At 42.0% G+C, this 24,241-nt stretch overlaps 1 protein-coding gene across 1 annotated transcript; it reads right to left on the bottom strand.

The window, feature by feature from the left end:
- Positions 1 to 131: 131 nt before the first annotated feature.
- vps72a (vacuolar protein sorting 72 homolog a) lies at positions 132 to 18,194 on the bottom strand. Its single transcript, XM_084311695.1, has 6 exons — positions 17,803 to 18,194; positions 16,668 to 16,823; positions 15,857 to 15,977; positions 13,526 to 13,702; positions 12,326 to 12,470; positions 132 to 1,209 (listed from the first exon to the last, which is right to left on the bottom strand). The coding sequence occupies exons 1-6, from the start codon at positions 17,917 to 17,919 to the stop codon at positions 819 to 821; spliced, it is 1,107 nt and encodes a 368-aa protein (XP_084167821.1). The 5' UTR covers positions 17,920 to 18,194; the 3' UTR covers positions 132 to 818.
- Between the last annotated feature and the right edge of the window lie 6,047 nt (positions 18,195 to 24,241).

Raw genomic sequence — 24,241 nt, 5'->3', positions numbered from 1 at the left:
CATAGCAACACACTATTTACATAATTCCACTGAGCTGGATTTGATAATATGTGGAATAAATAAGCCTTCTCTAGATTTGCACAACACATTCTAACCCAGAAATTATCAGCAATGAACAGATTTGTGCAAGACTTGTTTAATGTTTTGGCACATTATACCCTCATAAATATCCTATGGACAACAAATGGTAATATACTGACCAGCTGTGAAAACAGGGCGTTCAAAGTTTCCTACATTTTATTCAGTCAAAAGACACATACATGTATAAAAACATAAAATGTATGACATTAGAAAATGTGTTTAATAGAAAAGAAAATGCTAAAGCTGTCAAGCTGGAGATGTAGACCCTATGGATTCCAGATTCCAAAGCACAGTCCCCCAGTATCCAGTCAACTGTGATTTGACAAACACTGGTCTGGTTGAGCACCTACTAGTAAGGCTTTCCGTTTTTCTTCTGGTAGTTCAATTTGGACACAGATCAGCTTTCACTATTAGCACAGATGCTGTTCATATTTACTATGAATTTGCTCTGCTCTACAATGGCCGCTCCTAGCTGTCCCTGATCTAGCTTGTCGCTTGTGTAGCGTTCCAAGGGTCTGACATGTCAGGAGAATAACAGAATGTATTATTTGATCAATTCATACTGTCCCCCCATTGTTTGACAGCCAGCTTACGGTAAAAAACCAACTTATACCAAACATTATGTCCGTTTTCTCTTTTGTGTCCAACCGTGCAACATATAAATAGTCTCCACCTTCAGGGCCAAATTAAACAGACCTATATTCCCAGCATCTCATCCACGAGGTCCACAGATCTTCTCATGTTGAAACTGCACTCTGCTTGACGACCGTCTTCCGACTGGCACCCTTCGACCCGACGCTGTCGAGTCCCGTCACCCCTCCCGAGACGTTGGGGAACCCGTGAGCCGTGACGTACTTGCGGTAGGCTTCCCGGATGATGCGGAAGGCCCGTGCGTTGGCGTAGGGGATGTCGGTGACGGGGTCCCGGTACAGCGCGGCCTTGTGGGTGACGGGGCAGACCTCCTGGACGGGCGGCTGGCAGGCAACCTGCGCCGCGGGCGGGAAGGCCGCCTCCAGGGCATCGTCGTCGCTGAACGTTATGTACGTGCGGGAACACAGTCCCCCCGCGGGCTGCTGTGAAGGGGGGGTGGGGTTCTGTGCGGCGGTTTGAGGAACGTCCTGGTCCAACCTTTGGGAAAAGAAGAGGGAATAAGAAGCCATTTTAGATTTGGGGGGGTGGGGTGGGGGGGGTGCAATCAGCAATCAGAGTAGACTGTAACGTATGCTTCATATTCGCTTGTTATATTTATATATTTATATTTACTAGGAATAGTTCAGATTAACCCTAACCCATATTTGCTACTTACCAGTGATGTTGCTGATCAGTAGAGTCCTTTCTCAGCATAAACCATGCTGTTGCTCTGGCTAGTTAGCCACAAAGCAATGCAAAGTCAATGGGGTCAAACTCCCATCTGTACAAGCACACTGAAGATAGCTTAAATCTACTCCACAGTGCACACACAATTGATTTCAGTTGTCTTCAGTCTGCTAAATACAGACAGGAGCTTGACCCCATTGACTTTGCATTGGTTTGTGGCTAACTAGCCGGAGCTAGTATGAGGAACAGCATGGATTGTGCTGAGAAAGGACTCTACTGATCAGCAACATCACTGGTAAGTAGCAAATATGGCAAAATCCAAACTATATCCTTTAAAATACTACGGGAATCCAACAACAATTTGATCCCAACAATGGTTTGATTGAATGGGATTATTTGATTCCAAAGCTTCCGTGCATCATAGAATGTGGTATTTTAACAACAATTTAATTTAATTAATTAAGTCTTACTCTTAACTCATTCAGCGCCAAAAATGATATATATTTTTTTCTGATTATTATTTTTCTAAACACTCAACTCTTCCTGTGGCCTCTGATTAACTTAGAATTGAAATGACGATCGAATCCCGATAGGTGGCAGTATCGCCTTTTGAACTGGCCTAGTTTACTGTGAGGGGTGGTTTGCTCACTCACTACTGGCCAGATTAGTCGCCGCCGGAGTTGAGAGCACTCCAGAGCAATGGCAATCGCAAACTATTGGAGATTATGAAGAAGACTATCATATGAACGACCACACTTATGTATGATAACGTGTGTTTTCACCGGACTACATTGGACTAAGCACTTCTGGTAAATCATAAAAATACTATAGTCAAACCGGCAGAGGACTCGGAGGTAACCTATTCTGCTCCGTGGTATAGTCAGGCACGAGCACTCCGAGGCACAACTGATCCGATCCTGTTATGATCCAAGACACTTGGAGCAAGAGTAGAGTACCTGCTGACAAAGTTAACGTCTATTTTACCGAACCCCATCATAAAACATGCTTTTGTAACGATAGCAGCGTCGGGAAAACGACCCCCCCCCCCTGGCTTTGTGAAGAAACATATGGTTGTTACCTTTGAAACCTGGAAATAATAGCGGTTTCAGACGAGCAACCACGAGATTTGCGCACAAAACACTATCTCACGATCGAGAAAACCAGCCTGAATTATTGTGAAACGGGGTGATTTTTTTCCGTGGGATAGCGTAGGGCTGGGCGATAAAACGATAACGATAAATATCGCGATAAATTATTTCCTCGAAATAAACATGAAACGTGGTCGCAAAGTTTCGATATATCGATTTTCCAAGTTTGGCTCCGCTCAGCCTCAGCTCAACACACTCATTAACAACAACCAACGTTACGTGATGACGTGACGTGCTTACGCACCACAGCTCCAGATGCGCCACTGTTTTGGTTTAGGACTCAAGGCTGGCGCTAGGATAATTAGCTTGCACAGCTCTATGTTATATATTTACGTGCCGTGTATGCGTGTGACGTGAATTCTGATGCCACGGTTATAGTAGTGTGTGGTATACGGTGGAAGTCGTTGCAATGTATTCTGGCGGAACAGAGTATTTTAGGGATATTTAGGACATTTGGATACATGCGTGGCTAGGATAATTAGCTTGCACGGCGCGATTTTATATATTTACGTGCAGAGTATGTATGTGGCGTGAATTCTGATGCCACGGTTATAGTAGTGCGTGGTAAGCGGTGGACGTCGTTGCAATTTATTGGGGCGGAACAGAGTATTTTAGGGATATTTACTAGTACATTGTCATGGGATTGTCTCGCTCTGGCTAACTGCTAACGTGCGCGGACTGATGACGACATCAACTCGAGACATTCGCAGCAGAAAAAGTCCATCGGCGCCGGGCATAATAAGTTAATTAAACTTGACAGACATTATATCGACGATAATTATCGATATCGAGTTATATGAAAATAATTTTATCATTTTATCGCAATAACGTTTTTGGCTATATCGCCCAGCCCTCCGATAGCGCACAAACGAAGGTATGTAGAAATAAACTGTTTTGTCCCTGTTGGGAGTATAAATAGTGCCTGTCAGATGAGCCATACTATGGTCTCCATAGCTATAATATAGAATATACGATGGGTCCGCAAACATTGTGAAAATGATAAATAACACTGGCGCCAGGGAGTAAAGATGGAAAAACAGCGTGGCAGTCAATGAGTTAAGAGGTGTAAAAATGTGATGGAGCCAATTCAGTCAGCAACCTACACACCTATTCAATTTCACAACAGCAGCCTTCTAGAACGGATTACATTTGATTTCCAGTCAGTTGTTGATATGGGCAAACACTTCCAACAGGAAATACACTGTAGTTTTGCCGTTATCTAGCAACACATCAAACATACCAATGAAACAGTCTATAAGCTAATTAGAATATCTATATTGTCAAGTACATTTTTACATAGACCCGGAAATCTGTCCTCTTGCATTTAACCCATCCCAACTAGTTAGGAGCAGTCGGCAGCCACAGCCTGGTGCCCAGGGACCAACTCCAGTTCTAATGCCAGTGCCTTGCTCAAGGGTAAAGGCAGGAGCTTTGATTCAGATCTATGATCAATCTCACAGATCGGTGGGATTTCCACAATCATGATGCATCAATGATTTTGTAATACCCCTATAATACATGGATAAAAGAAAATGGAGACAGCAGCCAAATCTCTCCCTGATGGTGGTCCTGTCATGAGAGAAGTGCGTGTTTTCAGCCCACTTCTCCCCTGGAGGACCAGCTCAATACTTTCATAAAACCACATTAACCATTTTGAGTGACCAGCTGGGCACTCCATGTTTTACAGCGGCAGTGAAAAGTGTCATTTGATACGATGGTTCAGCCTGCGGTGTCTCTCACACAGCGCTGAAGTATTCTGGAGAGCATCAGACAAAAATAGAAATAAAAACTATTAGGAGGGATCCAATAACAGATTTGTATTTTTTTTCAATGAAGAAATTGGCACAATTATATAATAAAAATGTAGAAAGGCCACATGACCAGTTTGAGGTTATAACTGATAACTCAATAAACAAGTGAGCGTTTTGAGATTTGTGCCCTTCCTGATGACTTGTCGTACAGAACTTGTAAGTTGCTTTGGATAAAAGCATCAGCTAAATATATATATATATATTTTTTTTTAAGTTTGCTTTAATCACAGTAACGTTGGAGAGCTAGCTAAATTATATGAAAACGAACTAGATAGTTGATATATGAACTGGATAGTTCATATAAGCCATTCTCCCTTTCTGTGTGTGTGTGTGTGCGCACATGCCCGTCCCAACTCTGGTCTTTGGAAAGTTTGATATTTACTGAGAATGGCCAGATAATGTTGATATTTAAACTTTTAAAATTATTATACAGTGAGAGAGAAGCTTCAGCAAGTACAAAACGCTGCTGACCGACAAAAGAGAATGCCTCACTGAGGAATACACAAAGGCCTAACCATCATGTACCACAATGGTGATGTCAGCCAGAGATGGGGAGAAGCATGAACCTTTAAAGGACATCTCTTTGAAATAAATGACATTTTAGTTTTTTTCTGATTTCTTTTAAACAAATTATTATTTTGTATTATTTAACTACCGGTATTTAATTATAATTTTGTTATTGCACTGCACTGGCAGTTGAACTGCATTGAAAAGAAGAAACCTCATAACTGAACTGGCACTGAACATTGAACTACACTGGCACTGTTTGCAGATCTACTGTTATTAGAGTTAGTTAAAAACATAATTTTGTATTGTTTTTTTTTGGTTAAATCCAAAGGAAAAAATATAAAATCAGAGAAATCCGAAAACAGGAAAAGATTAAACGGAATTCATAGGGCCCTAGTTAAGGTGAGTTAATAAATTCACTCTGAAAATCTGCTCCGCTCTGATAAACTGACTCTTTGGTCAGAGCGTCCAGTGTGCACTCTGAGCCCTCAGAATTTCAGAACAACTTGAGTGCGCTCGCTCTGACACTGGTTGTAAATAGTTCATGTGTGTTGTCACTACTGTATGTATAATTGTAAATAAGTAAATTTATGTGTTGTAATAAACCTAATTTATGTGCAATCGTTTAATTTCAGCTCAGTGTAGAGAAATGCACCGATACTAACAACCGCCTTACTGCGCACATCTATGACGACACTGTTGACACCACGTATCCGTGACACGCGCGCACCGCGACAACACTAGTAGTTTTGGGGGGCCCTACCACCCCCCCTGAAAAAAATCCTAGGGGAAACACTGACCATGCTTAAAGGAACACTCCCACATTTTGGGAAATATGCTTACAGTCTTCTCCAGAGAGACAAGAAGATAGATACCAGTTTCCTCTCTGTGCGTTCAGTAGAAAGCCATCTGGTTGCATGTTAGCTTAGCACAATGAATGGAAGCAGACATGGCCGGTTAGCCTAGGCATTGTCCAACTATCACCCCTCCCAAAGGCTAACCGGCACTGTCCGCTTCCATTCATTGTGCTAAGCTAGGCTAACGTGCAGCCAGATAGCTTTCTACTGAATGTCGGGTATATCAGGCGGACACATTTCCAAACCACAAGTAGCATGTGAGCGGCCTACCAAGTCGGAAAATGGGGAAATTCTTTATGCACAAGTTGCGACGTTAAGCTCTTTGACCGCTATTGGCTGGTTCAATCACATTCAAAGCCAACATCGGAGTTCCAGAGGACAACATAAACTTGACATTAAATCACCCTTTGCTAATTCCCCTCCCTTGAATGATGATGCTTGGAATCCGCAATTGGACATTTGACGCACGTTTTGTCCCAAGCATTTGTCCTCACAGTAATATACCTAGTTAACAGTGATGAATATGGTGAAAGGTTTGCAACATTGGTCCTCATTCTCGAACGGACATACGTAAAAGTTAACAAGGAATTCCTTCGTAACTCAATTTACGTACTTATTCGGCATTCTCAAACGGCTTCGTATTGTAAATTCTTTGTAGGATTTACGAACTCGAAAAGGCAGTCGTAAGTTGGACAGACCAGTGTGCGCCCGTGTTTCCAACAGCTTTCTCCGGACAAGTCATTGGGGATTGCTGATACTACAGACATCCGTGGAATTAAATAATTATAATTAACATGACAATATTTGAATCGTTAATAATTACTAAGGCTGTCAAATTTAACACGGTATTAATGCACGATTCTATTAACGCCACAATTTCTTTAACTCACGATTAACTTTTTCGATTTTTTTTTTTTTTTAAGACTTCACTCAGGTGTATTAACACTTTAAGTGCCGAAAACAAGTTTAGGCGTCCTTCCCCGCCATGCTCAAGTTGCAGAGGACGCCGTAACTCGTCTTTAATATCAATATTTCAAAAATCTGTGATCGGAATCATATTTTCCATCCGCAGCCTTCACACACAGTTCTGAGCTCCTCTCAAACCTCTAGCGGTTCAAGAGCGCCATCTGGTGGCCGATCGGCAGAAGCGCCAAACAGGAAGTTATGTGGTTGAAGTGCTGATCGTCCATATTACTTCCGGGCACTCTCTATAGGTCCCGGGACTCGAATTCGACACAATACATAGCGATCCGTTGCCAATAACTCGATAAACAACATGATTTGGACGTATATACTATTATACAACCTGGAAATAGATAGCGTATTTCTACATCCCATAATAGGAATATTTCAGTTCCACGCTCATCGTCCAACGGCGCGAGGAAGATACGGTAAGATTCAGCGTTATTTTTGAACGTGTTCGATATAAACTGCTCTGATGATCATATCACCCACACTAGATGAATGATATAACGCTGCCCACGGAATTATAAACGATCCCCCGCCCATCATCAGATGATACGTAGAAACTTCTAGAAGTACGTCCAATTGAAATTTTTGATCTCGCACAGATTCCTACCAAACTGTATTTCATCATCAATATAATGCATTTGGGGCTATAAATCACGTTCTGGAGAAAGCTGCAGAAAGAGATGAAAACATACTTATACTTTAGACCATATTTTACTATGAATATGTGAATGAAAAAGTTTACGTTGCTACACAATGAACAATACATATAGGACCTTGAATGGGCCCTAATAATGGCAATTTAGCAATAGAATTTAAAAAGTTATAGCCCTGCAAAGAAGGGGACAAATAGACAAATAGAGCTGGCAAGGGATGGTATATCATGAATTTAGCCTTAGGCAATCAAGGTGTTAAATTATACTATGTTTGTTTCTGACTCAAAGTGTGTGTGTGTGTGTGTGTGTGTGTGTGTGTGTGTGTGTGTGTGTGTGTGTGTGTGTGTGTGTGTGTGTGTGAGAGAGATAGAGAGAGAGAGGGGGGATGAGAGAGACGAGGAAGGGGCAAGAGAGAAAGAGAGCTGGGAGAGTGTGTGTGTGTGAGAGGGGGGTGGGGGTGTGAGTCCTCAGCCCTTGTGTGGGTGAATGTAACAAGTTCCTAACGTTTTCTTTCCCCTATTATTTCATGCACACTTTATTCATGGTTTTAAATTATTATTTTCTTTTAAGTCATTTTGTGCATCACTCTGTTTTGAATTTGATGCAAATTTGCAATGCATGAGGGTCATCCTTTTGTGTTAACACTTTAAGGACCAGCCACGAGTTTATACGTGTTACGGTGCCATGCGTTGTGGACCAGAGCCACGAGTTAACTCGTGGCGAGTTGTTATTGTTTTATTCTATATTAATAACGCTATTAACGTCCCCGATCGACTTGCAGGACCTACCCGCATATTTGATTTTCGAAACATGCAATACCGGCCAGATCCGCTTAGGGGCGCCATCGCTCCACTGCAGTATCATTGAGGGCGATTGAAAAAAAATTGGCGTTTCATATGAGCCTCGATCCCAGCCGAAGATACTCCATCTTTGATCCCGTTACCGAAGGCAGATTTCAGCCTGGAATAATGGGATTTATGATCAGCCAATGGACATATCGATCTACCAGATTCCGATGACTAATGACGAAATGCTTCCGGCGATCACATGGGCTGACGGTAGGATACTATTCCCCCAAATTACAGCTGGATTGGACATTGTTTTAAAATGCAACGTGATCGATCAGTGAAAATGGCTACTTGAACGCACACTGTATTGCTAATCAATAATAGTAATCGGCGTCCCCCGCCGCCCCCATTTCATCCATAGATGCTCTGTAATAGTCCGGATGCTACGCAGTTTGTTTTATTTCATTCGTATATATACAGCAGAAATGGCGTTTGATATAACGTGACTAGCCTTTAAGCCTATTATCTAGCTCCCCAGAAAAAAGACGAGGCGAAAACTGCGATAAACCTTATATTCACGGCGCTATAAAATGACAACCAACCGATGGATTTTAATTTTCTTTAAGCCATTATGAAGGCACGGTTTATGCACTCAAGTGACAATGAGAATGGACAGATAGCAATACTATAAAGTATATATATAGCTGTTAGAAAGTACATCGGTTTGTTGACAAAGCGTTGTCCTCCAGCCATATATTACACTGCAAGCCGTGGTCGTCAATGTGTTAAATAGCTGCATAAAGCAAGCATTTGTTGACTCTCATGTTGATAAGAGTATTAAAACTTGGAACTTGAAAGATCCGTTTAAGGTAGATACCAAATTTAATTAATTTAAAATGTATGAGATTAATCGCGAGTTAACTATGGACAATCATGCGATTAATCAGATTAAATATTTTAATCGATTGACAGCACTAATAATTACGTTTTGCATTTATAGTCCTGACTCAATTAGGCATTGTGAGCATTACACACACATACTGCAAACGAAATAAATAAGAACTAAACCGATCGCCGCGGATATAGCTACTGTATAGTGGAATATACTGTATTAAGATGCCATATACGGTCTTCTTCTCTATGATATTATTTATTGTTGGTTTGATGTATTCCTATTGCTAAACGAAATAAATGTATGCATGGAGAAACAGCTTAGTGAGGCAGCGTCAGCGCATACACCCACACACACATACTGTATACGTGCAAAATGAATCGTTCCAGCAAAGTAGGCTATTATTCTAATGACTTGTTTTATTAGGTATTATTGTAGTAAGTCCTACTGTAGAACATGATATATTAGCATGACATCTCATTTAGTAATGTCAATACTTTACTCTTGTCAAGAACCAATCGCGCAGTCGTTCAGTATTGACATTACTAAATGAGATGTCATGATAATATATCATGTTCTACACACAGTAGGACTTACTACTATAATACCTAAGTCATTAGAATAATAGAAGCCTACTTTGCTGGAACGATTAATTTAGCACGTATACAGTATGTGTGTGTGTGTGTGTGTGTGTGCTCACACGCTGAGGCTGCCTCACTAAGCCGTTCCTCCACGCATTTATTTATCCACTCTGGTTGGATGGTGTATTGTACTTGTGCTGTATAATAACAATACATTTGAATCTAATCTAATTTTGAGATCAGTCGCAAATCGCTTCTGTGCTACCTGTTGAATGGATCAGCATGGTGCAGTGCAATGTCGAACCTCTGCTGTTTTGCTGTGTCTGTATGCAAATTCAATGAACGAGAACTTGCATTTCAGTTTAAGAATGAGTGACGTATTTCATTCATGGGAACCCAGTTGTGAAGATTTTGACAAGTTACGGAGACCGTTTCACGCGTTCAGGAATCCAGAAAAGGATTTCCCTAAATCTGTTGGTACGAAATCTTTACCAAGATATTTACAAAGGCACTTACGAACACGTTCGAGAATGAGGACCATTGTTGGTAGACTAACAATAGCTATCATTATATGATCTTGATATACTGCTAGCCAGCTAGGCAAAGCCTGTAGAGACAGAAGAGTGGAACACAACACATCATTACTGAATCTATACACGTCTCCTGCTGGGATCACCAGGTAAAGCAACGCTTTTTTCACTCCTCAGTAGAACCGAGTAATTTATCCAGCTTAGAACATCAACGCTCAGTAGAACTGGGTAATTTATCCATCTTAGAACATCAACCCTCAGTAGAACTGGGTAATTTATCCAGCTTAGAACACCAACCCTCAGTATAACTTTGTAATTTATCCAGCTTAGAACATCACTCCAATTTTCATTTTGTAAACTTGAATCGTTATCATCAGGAAAACATGACAGAAAGGTGGCAAACTAAATTAGGTAGAATATCCCAATTTATGAATCGGAATCAAATCACTGAGAGAAACCACTGTATTTACACAAGCCAGGGAGACTTTGACATGTTAGATTGTAAGGCTGCACGATTAACACATTCCTTGCCAAGAACGAGTTTACTCGTTATTGCCCGCCAATCTAATAACGCCACCAACGAGTTTACTCGTTTTTATGATAATTATTTCCTTTATTCGCTATTAGCATTCATAATTCATCCAGCAAGGCTGTGGGAGCCTCTGGACTCCGTCTGATATTGCAACGCCTTAATACCGCCCCCTGGTGGATTTCGGGCAAGTTGCACTCCACTCTAAACCGGATGTGGCACTCTGTGCGTCGGGGGAAATGTTCCGGCAGAGCTATCTTGTTACGTGGATCCAGACAAACACTCGAGTGCATTTGATCGCTTTCAAGACGCAAGAATCAATATGCTTTCTGCGTTTATTGCGTCGTACAAACGGAAAATAGATCTAGCAGATCGAAATCAAATAATTGGAATATTTTTTCTCCAGACTCGTCTGCCACAGGTAAGAGGAATCCAACGTTAATTCCAGCTCGATTGTCCATTTATTTCATTGCAATCCATCTGATCAACGTATGTCATACTAAATAAAGCCGTTACTGACAATCAACGAATCATAAACGACCCCCCCCCCCTTCCTTCACGCATGATGGAGCATAATGTATACCGATCATATGCATTTGAATTTTTTAATATAGCGTGTATAGGAACGAAACGCCAATCGATTATGTATAATATGCGTTGGGGCCTATAACTCGCGTTCTACGAATTACTGTTCTACACTCCAAAAACATACTTACATTTAGTCATTTAGCTGACCCTTTTATCCAAAGCGACTTACAAGTTCTGTACGACAGGTCATCAGGAAGGATACAACTCTATCAGCTGAGTAACAATATTCATCAAAGTATATTCACGACGGTACTAACACGGCAATGTATGAATGGAAAAATAATGTTCCCACATCCGGAACGATAGATACCCGATGTTGAATGGGCCATAGTAATGTCGATATAGCTATAATATTTAAAACGTTATAGCCCTGCAAAGAAGGTGAGCGACTCCATAGGCTTACAGCACTGGCAGAGAGTGGTATAAGATGGGCAAACTGCGTGGCAGACAATGTGTTAATCGTAAAAACAATTTCGATCACGATTTCGATTCATAGACCTATGCGATCTCATTTCTAAATGATGACGATTCTGATGTATTTACATTTGTGTCAAAAATGGAGATCAGTTACATTAAAACACTCGCTCCTATTCCCCTATGCATTCACATGTTGACTTATTTGCTTCGGAACAATCCCAGTTGCAATATCAATCACAGTCTTCTTGGTCAACCTTCCCCACTCTCACCCGCCCGTGTGGGATCTCTTTCAGAACCGGAAGTGGTCTTTTTGACGGAGCGCTTCAGCCCTGAGCTGACAGACAAGAGCAAAGTGCTGCAACGCATGCGCGTCCCGCGCACAGGCGTAAGAGAGGAAAAGAGTCTTGAGTTATTTTGTATGTTACAACTTAAAAACTTTTAAGTTTAAGTCAAGCACTTTCATATATATTATGTTTAAGTTTAAGTCAAGCACTTTCATATATATTATGTTTAAGTTTAAGAAAGAGTGCAATAAATGTTTTTATTGAAAAAATAAGAATCGTGAGAGAATCGTGATCTCAATTCTTAGAGAAAAATCGTGATTCACATTTGAGCAAGAATCGTGCAGCCCTACAAGATTGTGACTGCTCTTACCCTTCTACGTCTACATTCTCCTCTTTTAGGACAGAGTGGGACACCAGGGGCATGAGGACAGAGTGGTAGCGAATGGTTGGCCCTTCAAACCGCCGTTTCTTATGAACCTGCTTCTTCTTGTCAGCCTCCAGACGCTCATAGTTCTCTACAGAAGGGGGAAAGGGTAGATTTTAGATAGATAGATAGATAGAAACTTTATTGCCATTTCAACACTGTTGATTGGGATTTGTCTTGGTGCCACATGCACGCAACCATGCAGAAGGATCTCTTTAAATCTAGTGCTTACCAGAGGTGTGCTCATCATTTTAAATTTAGTGCTTACCAGAGATGTGTTCATCATTTTAAAAAGACTAAAGAATTACTAAACTACTAAAAAAGTCTTGGTCGACTAAGAACAAACCGACTAAGAAATTGACTTATACACTACCCAAGGACCTACCAAACATATATTTTCCAAATACGTTTTTCTATATATATATATATATATATATATATATATTTAGCCATTTTAAAACTACAAACTGTCTTGTACAAATTCACCTAGTTTGAGAGTTATTGAGTTAAACAGGTGGAATGTGTGATGTCATTATGGTTATAAAGACATCATGGGTTCCAGTCAGACTAAAGCACGTACCATGGTGTAGGCCTACTTGTGACATTGTGGGTTCCAGTCAGACTAATGACCTTTGTTTATATGCCATCCCACCTCGGTTTCTCTCTCCCATCTTTACTGGGATTTGCAACTGGACTGTACAGACAACTAATAAAAAGGAAATGAACCAAATTAAATAATCTTTAAAAAAAGAAAAACTGTTTTTGTGTGTTGTGACTGATCCATAATTAATTTGACGCTGAAATTCTGAAACAGAGGAATTAATCAACATGTAACAACACATGCATGCTGCATATTGTTGTACAATGGAATTATTTGGCATTCCAGGTAGAAAATATATAACTATCAGCTCCATGCCTATTTAGCTACTGTGGGTCATTGTGCCACTGGTGCTTGTGGAACACACAAACGCTGTCCAATCATTTGCCTTTAAAAGTAGTGTCTATTCTCCATCCAATTATTCCTTTATTTGCAACAGTCTGAGTGGAAATGGAGAGCAGGGAGAGAGAGAACGCTCTAAGCCAGCAGGGGTAGCTTACACGTAATTCCAGTTGTTAACCATTGGTCATTTTGACTTGCTGCCTCACCTAGGGAACGAATATTAATCTCCTCTGTGATCCTGGCCTCGGCCAGCAGTTCCTCCTGGGTCAGAGGTCGGTCGCGATGGGCGCCTCTCCGCCGCCGAGGGGCGTCCTGCCGCTCTTGCAGGCGCAAGTTGGTCTTCCGCGTGTGCTCGCTGGTGGACTGGCGCACTGACTTCCGAGCTATGTATGGACATCATACAAACACAAAGAATGAATGCGAATCTGGAGCCAATTGCATTTTTTTTTTAGTTAAATCAAATACACAATATGACAATAGTGATGCTTTCTCAGTCAAAACATCATGAAATGATCCAAGAAATGTACTCCAGGTTTATGTTCCCTTGATATGGTCCTATGGGCAACATTTTCTCATTAGTGCTTTTGTATGCATGGTTTTCACAAACGTACATCGTCATAAAACTGAGTTGCCGTTAGAATGATTACGCATTCTAATGTTAGCAGCAAATGGGTTAATCTTTAGGACTGCACTAGTCTGCACTTAAAGCACCTAGAGTTTGCACTGACTTTCGGAAATCTGCTTTTAGCTTCTGTGAGTCCTGACACGTGGAACATCATACAAAAAAACTCTAAAACTCAATACTTTGGTATCCTTGTGGTGAGCTTAAATCCTTAAATCACCAACCATTCCACCATAAACTGTAATTGTTTTAACTGATTGTACAAAGAGTTTGTACAATGATTGCACGCATTCTATATTGTATTGTTTATTGTATTTATTATTAGGTTTGTATGCTCGACGTTGAGATGAAGTAAAGATTGAATGAATGAACATAGGCCTAATTCTGCTTTACTAAAAGTTGGTGTGTAAACCATGTTAAACTGCATTGTGCCTATGAAATAAACGAATAAACAAATTAATGACGAAATAATTTATAGAATGTAGCACTGACAGGTGTTGTCACAATTGACTTGATGCAGATACTGTATGTAGGAGCTATTTGATGTTATGTCTGTAGTTTGTTAAGTTCATCACTGGGTGGCGGCGTGGGGCGCATGGGTTTTGGATATAGGCACAGGTGTAGGCTATTGCGCAATCAAGGTATGGGTGATGGAGAGGTCTCGCGTTTTTACCGCATCCACCCTCGCTCGTTTTCACTATCATTTTCTATGAACTATTGTTTTGCTCAGCAAACATGTATTATGTATGGGTGTAAAACACTTGAATTAAATGGGAACTTCACCCAACGGCAAGTGATACCGCTCGGACATTACGTTAATCTATAATTGCGCGTCAAAAACAAGGATTTGCCGCACCCAGCCGAGCGACTACCAGGACAGTCGCTACACTGTAGAGAAAATCCTAATTAAGCACTTGTAAAAAGGAGAGTCTTATCTTTAGGATTGCACACACAGACAAATCTTGTCTTATCATAAGCACCCTATTCAGACGTACAGGTATGACCGCATGGTCCGCATGGTCTCTTTCCAACATGATCCACATGAAGCAATTATTATCTATGGTAGGTTTGGTTCGCCCCCTAGCTGGTACCTACAAACTGTCCAGTTCACTTTGCTACTGTAATACATCGCCCGCGGAGTGCTTATAGGGTGCTTTTTCGTGTAATATTGTGACTCGTATAGAGGTAACATTGTAACTTGTGTAGAGGTAACAGTATGACTCGTATAGAGGTAGTGATGCACCGATGTGAAAATTGTGGCCGATACCGATATTAATATTGCTGTTCTGGCCGATACCGATATTTACCGATGTCGATATCTCTGTACTTATTTTCAGAAATTACAGATATTTTGAAACTATTTAAGGCCAAAACATGTAAAAAAAATAAAATAAAAAATAAAAGATAAAAAAATATATATATGTTATTTTTTTTTAATAATCGGCCCATCTTGATATCGGACCGATACCGATGTGTAAAAAAAAAACGGCCATATCAACCGATATATCGTGCATCACTAGGTAACATTATGACTCGTATAGAGGTAACAGTATGACTCGTATAGAGGTAACAGTATGACTCGTATAGAGGTAACATTATGACTCGTATAGAGGTAACATTATGACTCGTATAAAGGTAACATTATGACTCGTATAGAGGTAACAGTATGACTCGTATAGAGGTAACAGTATGACTCGTATAGAGGTAACATTATGACTCGTATAGAGGTAAGATTATGACTCGTATAGAGGTAACGGAGGTGGAGATTAAGCAGTGACTGTGTGAGAGAATTGTGCACCAGTATCAGAGCATCAACACATGTAAGGTAAAATATTTTAACACATTGAGCTTTGTTCCACCCCTAAGAGGACGCTTTAAAACATGCCGTTGTGTAGGCCAACATTGAAAGTCTTACATTCTGCGAAATCCTGGTATTCGTGTGGAATCTTCCTCTTCAGTTCTACTTTGGTTTTCTCAGTCTTCTTCAGCTCCTCGGAGGGTCTCTTGGGTTTGGGCTTGGCCACCTTTATAGGTTCCTTGGATTTAGAAAAGATAAATAAGTCTCCTTTTCATATCTCTAACACAAACTGTAAAATAATTTTAAATCACTTGAAATTAGGGGTGGGGGAGAAACAATACAGATAGTATTGGGATATTTTGTGTCCCGATATTATATCAATATATTGACAGCAAGTATCAATATTTAAAAATATATATTATATTTTAAAATGTTGCTGGACAATCCCATTTAGCTGTAATAAAAATGAATGCAGTGAAGTGAACAGACTGAAAACTATCTCATTAGATAAAACATAATATGTTGTATATATATTTTATTGCAGATGTAGAGTAAAAGTTTTCCCGACATAATTTTCAGTTAAAGAAAGGTCATAAAACACAATAGCGCAATATTATAGTCCTGCGACTCTAGTATTGTGATAATATCGTACAGTGGGGCCTCTGGTGATGAATGATTGAATGAAAACTTTATTTAACAAATTGCAGAATGGGTACAATACAGTACGGCTCAATACACACAATTGTTAAGGGGATGCAGACCAGAGAAAGACTTTTGTCTTGTTTACATCAGGGTCCCCCATCCTATCCCTACTTGAAATGAGGACCACATACTGGACTCACTGTGTGTCACACACACAAACATGGAATATGCCTGCAATTTAGTGGTTGAGTGTACAGGGTCCCCATAGTATGGTGTGGGTTGTTACCTTATAAGCTTTAGTGACAACTCGACTCTTCCTGCGAGGGAGGCCGTCGTCTTCCTGGTCACTATCCGGCTCGTCCCCCTCATCGATGTCGAAATCACTGTCCACCTCATCCTCTGTGTCTGAATGCTCTCCGTGATATTCGGCATCCCCCTCTTCCTGGGAGATGCAAAACCAGTAAGAGGGTACACATTTGAGCATGTAGGCCTAATTCAAATGTTCATGTAGCAAGTAAACCAGTTTAGACAAAGTTAAAACAAAACCACAGGCTACTGCTATGAAAAAATTTAAACAATTTAAACAATTCTTCATATGAAGGGCAAACCAAATTGGTCCCATTGCACTTGAATGGGAATGTATGCATATTCGAATGCACTGTTTAGTTAGTATGTATGCTCATTGTTTTCATTCCAGCTGTTGAAACAAATGTAGTTCGCTACTGTGTGTGTGTGTGTGTGTGTGTGTGTAGGTGTGTGTGTGCTGGTGCATCAGCAGTCACGAAAGGGGCTAACAAACAGCAACACCCTCCATCAGAACAGTTATGCGTTATTGTGTTGTTTCGTGTTATCCTCCACACAAGATTCGTGTCCAGGACAAAGATCGTGTCAGCAGTGTGGACTATCTGATGTACTGAAAATACAAAACTGTGAAACCTCCAGACAGGTGAATGAATGAAAACTGTATTTAACAGATTGCAGAATGCGTACAATACAGTACGGCTCAATACACCCAATTGTTAAGGGGATGCAGACCAGAGAAAGACGTTTGTCTTGTGTACATCAGGGTCCCCCGTTTTCATTTAGGTAACGCTCACGTGTATCTAGTTTAGTTCGCAAACAACGTCAGCCGTTTCCCTTTTTTTTTTTTTTTTTAACTTTGACCAGTCACCTGGTTCTTTTTAGCGTTTATCGCTTTTTCTTCGCATTCATACTTGGTCAAGTTCGACCGACAGAAGCAGGCTGAAAGGGTTCAGATGGGGGGGAAGACACTCTGGGAAAGGCACGGTTGCCGTCCGGGATTCGAACGCACTCAGCCCCAGATCCGCGCGAGCGCGGTTGTCCACGGCGCTGAAATAGCACTCGCGGTACGTGGTGAGCTACTGGAGCTCCCCCAGCCGTTTCCTTTTAACGTTACTCACATCATTAAACCCCCCATATGTGGTCTTGTAGAAATCATCCTCTTCTTCAGCATCGAGTAACTTTGACATGCGGTTCCCCGCAGTCGCGCGGGGTTCTCGGGTAAAAGCCAGAGTCATGGTTAAACCAACAGCTAGCCCATCTGTGGCTAACAGTAGCTAGCGAGTCGAGTCCAAGAGGGCTGGCTCGCCCTTTCTCCGTACTGTACTGTAGCTAACGCTAGTTGTTAGTTAGGCAGCTTGTGATCAAATAAGCTAAAGTAGATAGACAGCTTGGACTTCTATCCAAAAATACTTTAATGCCGACGGCGCTATCATCAAATATATGCTAGTAATCTTTGATGAGAGTAATCAACAAAGACAGTCCAGTCTTTTCCAAATAGTAGTCCAGGTACTTCCGTGTAGTAGTTCTTCTTCTTCTTTTGACTTTCCGGCAGTCTAGACGCCCGTCGGCGTATTGCTGCCTCACACCGATTGTTTTTAGGTACTGCACAATTCTGTGGCCAGTGTCCACAAGAAATTGGGTTTGATTGATTGATTAATTGAACATTTTATTAACAGATTGCAGAATGGGTACAATACAGTACAGCTCAATACACATAATTGTTAAGGGGATGCAGACCAGAGAAAGACGTTCGTCTTGTTTACATCAGGGTGTTAAGTGTAAGTGTTAATATGATTGTATGTAACTGCACTTTAACTGTTCCACAGAGTAAGAGAGCGCTATAGGCGTAAGGAGACGCCGCTATTGTAGCTGACGTCAGGTAGCAGGTATAAGAGGGAATGTTCCCTCCCCCTCTGTCTCTTTCACTCTAACTATCAAGGAGAGTAGGTCTCGTGGTGCAAATGTACATAAGAAAATAAACCACGCCAGTTAAAGAGGACCTCGTTGTTATGACCAGTTATTTTGCTCCCCAGGTGACTCTGTCAACAGGTTATGGGCCCAGATCACGGAAGAGCAAAAATAACGATAGCTAGTTAGCTGAAAAGTATAGGCTAGTTTAGCAGCGGGAGAACCGCGTGACGCTAAAGCTAAGCTAACAGGCAGCTAAGCTACGCTACCATCAAAAGATGGCGACAAGAGGAAGGAGCAAGTGGCCCATGTTTAACGGAAGGGCAGAAGAATACGAGCTCTGGGAAGAGCGAATGTTGTGCTGTATGCACGGAGTGGGGCTGAAAAAGACAATCTTGACGGGCCTCACGGGAGAAATAACGGCGGCCGTGCAAGCCCTGGATACAAAGCTGAATGCTGACGCATACTGCGAGCTAGCACCACTCCTAGACAACACGAGGCTTGGGGCTGATATTCCGGGACACAAAGGACAAAGGCCGAGAGAGTCTAATAGTGTTAAGAGAACACTACATCAGCAGAGGTAGGCCCCGGATTGTATCCCTGTATATAACGTTGACCGCGCTGAAGAAAACTAACACAGAGACTGTGACTGAATACGTCATCATTGAAAACTTTATTAACAGATTGCAGAATGGGTACTGTTGTGAAGGGCCAGATTAAAACTGAGAATCTACCTTTATTGTTTGATATACTTTGTATATTATTTATATATACACGGAATATCCCTTTACCTGCGTTCAAACCAGAGTAATATTCGCTCTCCTTATTGGACAGCGCCCTAGGCGCCACCTCGCAAGCCCCCAACGTCAGGTTCAAAGACAAGTTCAGGCATGTCAGAACATGCCCGGAGACAGCGTATTGATCCCAGACAAGGACTGCGGTTTGGGACTAGATAATCACTTAAGTATATATACAGCGCAAGGTGCGCACAGCAGTAGATCACCTGCTTGTCCATCTAAACAAGCCAACGTAGTTCATCGTGTAAATTGAGCACTCGTGCGTTGAGAACATGTGCGAATAGAATAGTAAAGTGTCAGAGTTTAATGCAGTAACGTCAAGTTCGACCTAATCTAATGTGAAGTAAATAGTCGTTCATTTATTGTATATCGTGCAACCACAGTTTGTTCGTGTGTAGCATTACCCAGCGGTTCGTCGTGTTTTAGCTAGTGTACCTTAGCCAGGGTGTGTGGCCTAAATACGTCGCCCGCACCCGAGGAGGCCTAGTCGGAGAACCGTTGGACATGTGCACAGGAGAACCAGCGTCGGCGATTGCAGAACCATTACTGGTTGGATTATATTGATTTGGAACGTGTTACCCGGAGAAGAGCCTCGTTGATTTCCACTGTCGTTTGGGATTCAACCTCGTGAGGATTACAACTCGGGCTGGCCTCATGGACAGAGGCTGGCTAGCTGTCATCAGTGCTATCGAGCATTTGGATTACAATTATTGCTTTGCTGCTGATCGTTGGATTTACAAGGACCGACTTCTGTACGTGGAGTCTCTTTATTCTTCATTGAATCAGACTGAGTATCCGAACATTCCTCTACCCTCCAGGCCTTACACCCCGGAGGGAACCCATTGTCTCCAGGCGGTACCAGCGTTGCCTTATATAGTTGCTATTATACGACAGGTGGCGTCAACTTAGACCCATCGTAGGAATCCTGCTATTCCCAGTGACTCATGCTGCTGACTGACTTTATTCATATTCTTCGCCATACAAGCGCGACCCTAATTCTCATTCTGTAACCTAATGTTGCATAATAATAAAATACCCTCAAATACAATTTCTTTGTCAATGCCGTGTTCTTGTGAGTGTTCACCATCTATATTCGATGTACTGTCTGGCCAGTAATTAAAGTACATACCTAGCAGTGGTTTAATCTATCACAATCTTTAATACAGTCAGGGTTTTGTAACCCCTCAGTTACAGGTACAGTACAGTACAGCTCAATACATACAATTGTTAAGGGGATGCAGACCAGAGAAAGACTTTCGTCTTGTTTACATCAGGGTCCCCCATTTTCAATTCATCATAACATATATGACATACACGACATACAGATAGACAGTACTGCTACATCTATACATTTATGACATACCAGACTTGCAAATACAGTACTTAACGTGATCTACTTCCTCAGATCATGATGTTTATTTTCATAAACATAGCCTCGTACCAGATGTAACCAATTCTGTAATGTCCTTGAACAGTCTTTGAAGAAAAACTAAATTCATTATTCTACCGCCTCTTTTAGTCCAATGGTGATTTAGGCCTCGTCGTTAGCCAAAACCTTCCCTGTAAGCCGGAGCTAGCGATGTCATGGCACTCCATTCCTGCCCCTCCCCCCCCCCCCCCGCCGCGAGGGGAGGAGGGATCCTTTCAAAGTCTATGTGGTGTCTGCTCGCGTCTGTGTCATGTCTTAGCCGACGACCTCGGAGCCCATGGCTCTATTAGAACTGGCTTCCCAGTAACTTGAAAACACACACCACTAAATACTGTCCTCCTCCTGTCATCTACAGATATTTACATTATACACATTGAAAAAGATAGATTCCTTCACCAGGTAGGTAATTTCATCTTTCCCTCTGACAATATTGTCACCCACTGTAACAGAGAAGCCGTTGGCCTTGCTGAGTTTTCTATTTGATCCAAAGAGAATGGATTCTGTTTTACCCAGGTGTAATGATAGTTTGTTATCAGCAAGCCAGGTGTAGATTCTGCCGAGTTCATAGCTGAGGGCTTTTTCAACCTGCAACTTGTCCCTGTCAGAGACCAGCAGGGCTGAGTCGTCCGCGAACAGGAACAAGTTGCAGTCACAAGCTGATAACATGTCATTTCTTTGCATAAATTAGGAACAGTAGCGGTCCTAGTATGCTTCCTTGTGGAAGACCACAGCTCACTGAGAGGGGGGGGGGGGGGGGGAGAGTACCATTTACCTCCACCATCTGTTCTCTCCCCTCCAGGTAGGATTGCATCCAGTTCACTGATGAACTATCAAAACCAATCGCTTTTAGTTTGTCAATCAGAATGGAGTGATTGACAGTGTCGAAAGCCTTTTGGAGGTCCAGCATGACCATGCCGCAGTATTTGCCCGTGTCCACCTCCTGTTTGATGTGGTTGTTCAAATAGAGAAGGCATCAGTGGAGTGGGATGTTCTGAAGCCAGATTGGAATTAGTAGATTCCCCCCCCCCCCCCCCCCCCCTCCCTGTGAGGTACTTTTAGACCTGTTCGTAGACTATTTTTTCCATGACTTTCGAGATGGAGGTAAGAATAGAAACAGGGCGGTAGTTGCCTGGGTCTAATTTGCTGCCTTTTTTGTGCAGGGGGGGTCACTCTCGCAATTTTGAAGTCTTTGGGTATGTGTCCCTGTTTTATGGAGAGGTTTATTATGTGGGTGATGACTGGGGTGATGGCGGCTTCTGAGTCTCTGAGGAATTTGGAGGGGATATTGTCATGGCCAGTGGCCTTGTTAGGTTGGAGGGCGCTCAGTTTTTTTACTACTTCATCTGTTGTTACCATTTCAAGTTTGAAGTCGTCTTTGCGGACCCCTAGGTTTTTGTAGAAGGCTATGATGTGTACCCCAAAATGCCCTGAGTGGGAGGGTAGTGTGAGGGCTGGAGGAATCCTGCATGCAGCCCAACGAGGGGGCGTTCCGTTTTTCTCCTTCACGCACCTGATGGGAGTTTGCGATCAGCTCGGGAGAGTACTAGTATTGCAGACTCCCCTCCACTCCTTGTCGGGTCGTTCTTGTTAACACCATCTACTGCCGCATCTCCGGCGTGAGACGCCGTGCCACCCATCACCACCTGTCGGCGTTTTCCTGGAGTAGGACACCGTCTTCGCTCTCTATTACTCCACGGGAGGTTCCCAGTGTTCCCACTCCAGACGTCGTGCCGGCTACTTCCCTACTCCCTCTTCATGGTCCTCGTTCCTGGGGTGAGGCTCGCCATCGCTCTCTATTACTCTCACCCCGTTCCCCTCGGACCCCATGTGTGCTGCGTTGCCCGTCGGCAGCGTCTGGTCGGGAGGAAGAGGATTCCTTCGCAGTGCTGCAGAGCCGCAGAGCCCTACTCGGTGTAGGGACAAAGAAGATTCCTGTTACTTTTTTCCCAGCCTGTTCCCCCGTTAAAGGCACAGTGCTGCCTTTTTTTGTGTTCATGGACTTTGATGTTTTTACCCCCTTAAAGGCTGAGTGCCGCTTTTTTTGTATATAATAAATCATGCCCTTGCTTTGGCTAACTCTGATTACCTGTCTGTGTCGTGCAATTGGGGTCGCTATACAAACCATAACAGGTAGTCTATTAACCAGTGTTGTGGCTATGTTTGTAAAGAACGTGTTTAGGTATTTGGCCACATCCAGTTTGTCTGTGATGAGCGTGTTTTCTGTCTTTATGTTTGTAAATCTGGTTTTAGTTTTTTGCTGCAGCCTAGTTGGTTGTTGAGTAATTTTGTTTTCCTAAGTTTTGTCATTAACGAAATTCTTTTTTGCGGTTTTGATCATAGTGTTTACGTCATTTCTTAGTCTGTTTTTTTGAATTTTTTGTTCAACCACGTGGGCTTGGAGTTCACTGTTTGAGCTTTTGGAAAGCTTTGTCTGACTTTTATGAAGTTCAGAGCATTTTTTGTCTCTGGTTTTCATAGCGGTCAGTATTTCAGTGTGCATCCATAGCTCAGCGTGATTTTTAACCCTGGTGGTTCTTAGGGGTGCCATGTTAAGTATTGTTGTGAATTTGGTTTTGAATCCAAGCCATGTTTCTTCAACCTGTGTACCACTGAGCTCATCTGACCAGTCCATGCTCTCCAGTTCTTGGTTAAAGGCCTCTCTAGAGTAGGTTTTGAGGTCCCTAGATGTGACTGTTTTGTGACAGCCGGCCTTTTGTTTTAGCTTTTTGCGGATACAGAAAATCATATAATGATCACTTAACCCGCATGCTATCACCCCTTTGTTGGAGATCATGGACTTGTCAGAGGTCAGAATGAGGTCAATGGTGGTTTGTGTTGAATCACATACCTTGTGGGTTGGGTGATTAGCTGGCTGAAACCGTGCAGATCACAAAACCTACTGAAGGCCTTGAAGACGGGTGCTGCTTTACGTAGCATACCGTATCCGTGTTCCAGTCCCCAATACGAATATTTTCTACACCCTCCACCCCAGCTAAACACCCATCAAGTGTGTCATAGAAGCCACTCTGTTCTGTAAAGCGGGAAAAGGAAATGTAAGGGAACAATCTACACCACTATAAATAGCATGTGCATATCTGTCTGTGGGGTGAAGTTGTGGAATCGTCTACCAGAGGAGTTAAAAGAAAGTAAAAATACTGCTCATTTCAAAAGGAAGTACAAACAACTTATTCTTGAGAAATATGCAGTAGATGGTTAACCATGTGTTTCGAATAAAATTGATTAGATCAATTATTTAAAAAATATATTCAAGATGATGCACTGGGTTTGGGCATTTACAAGCTTGTAGCTTCAGCCAACTTGTAATTTGATTTGTGTGTTTTTTTGTTATTTGTACATGCTAAATGGCTCGAAATAAACGACATTCATTCATTCATTCATTCAATCTAATGGAAATTGCAGACT

The sequence above is a fragment of the Notolepis coatsorum genome (genome assembly GCF_963971535.1).
Source record: "Notolepis coatsorum genome assembly, chromosome: 4".
Classification (NCBI taxonomy): domain Eukaryota; kingdom Metazoa; phylum Chordata; class Actinopteri; order Aulopiformes; family Paralepididae; genus Notolepis; species Notolepis coatsorum.
Note: the sequence above shows the minus strand (reverse complement) of the source record. Positions and strands in the feature narration are given on the sequence as shown.

Excerpts from the sequence above, each read along its gene's own strand:
- vps72a (XM_084311695.1), bottom strand. The coding sequence starts at position 17,919 with ATGACTCTGGCTTTTACCCGAGAACCCCGCGCGACTGCGGGGAACCGC. Across the intron at positions 16,824-17,802 it reads CATATGGGGGGTTTAATGAT|GAAGAGGGGGATGCCGAATA; the intron begins GTGAGTAACGTT and ends TGCATCTCCCAG. Across the intron at positions 12,471-13,525 it reads GATTAATATTCGTTCCCTAG|AGAACTATGAGCGTCTGGAG; the intron begins GTGAGGCAGCAA and ends CCCCTTCTGTAG.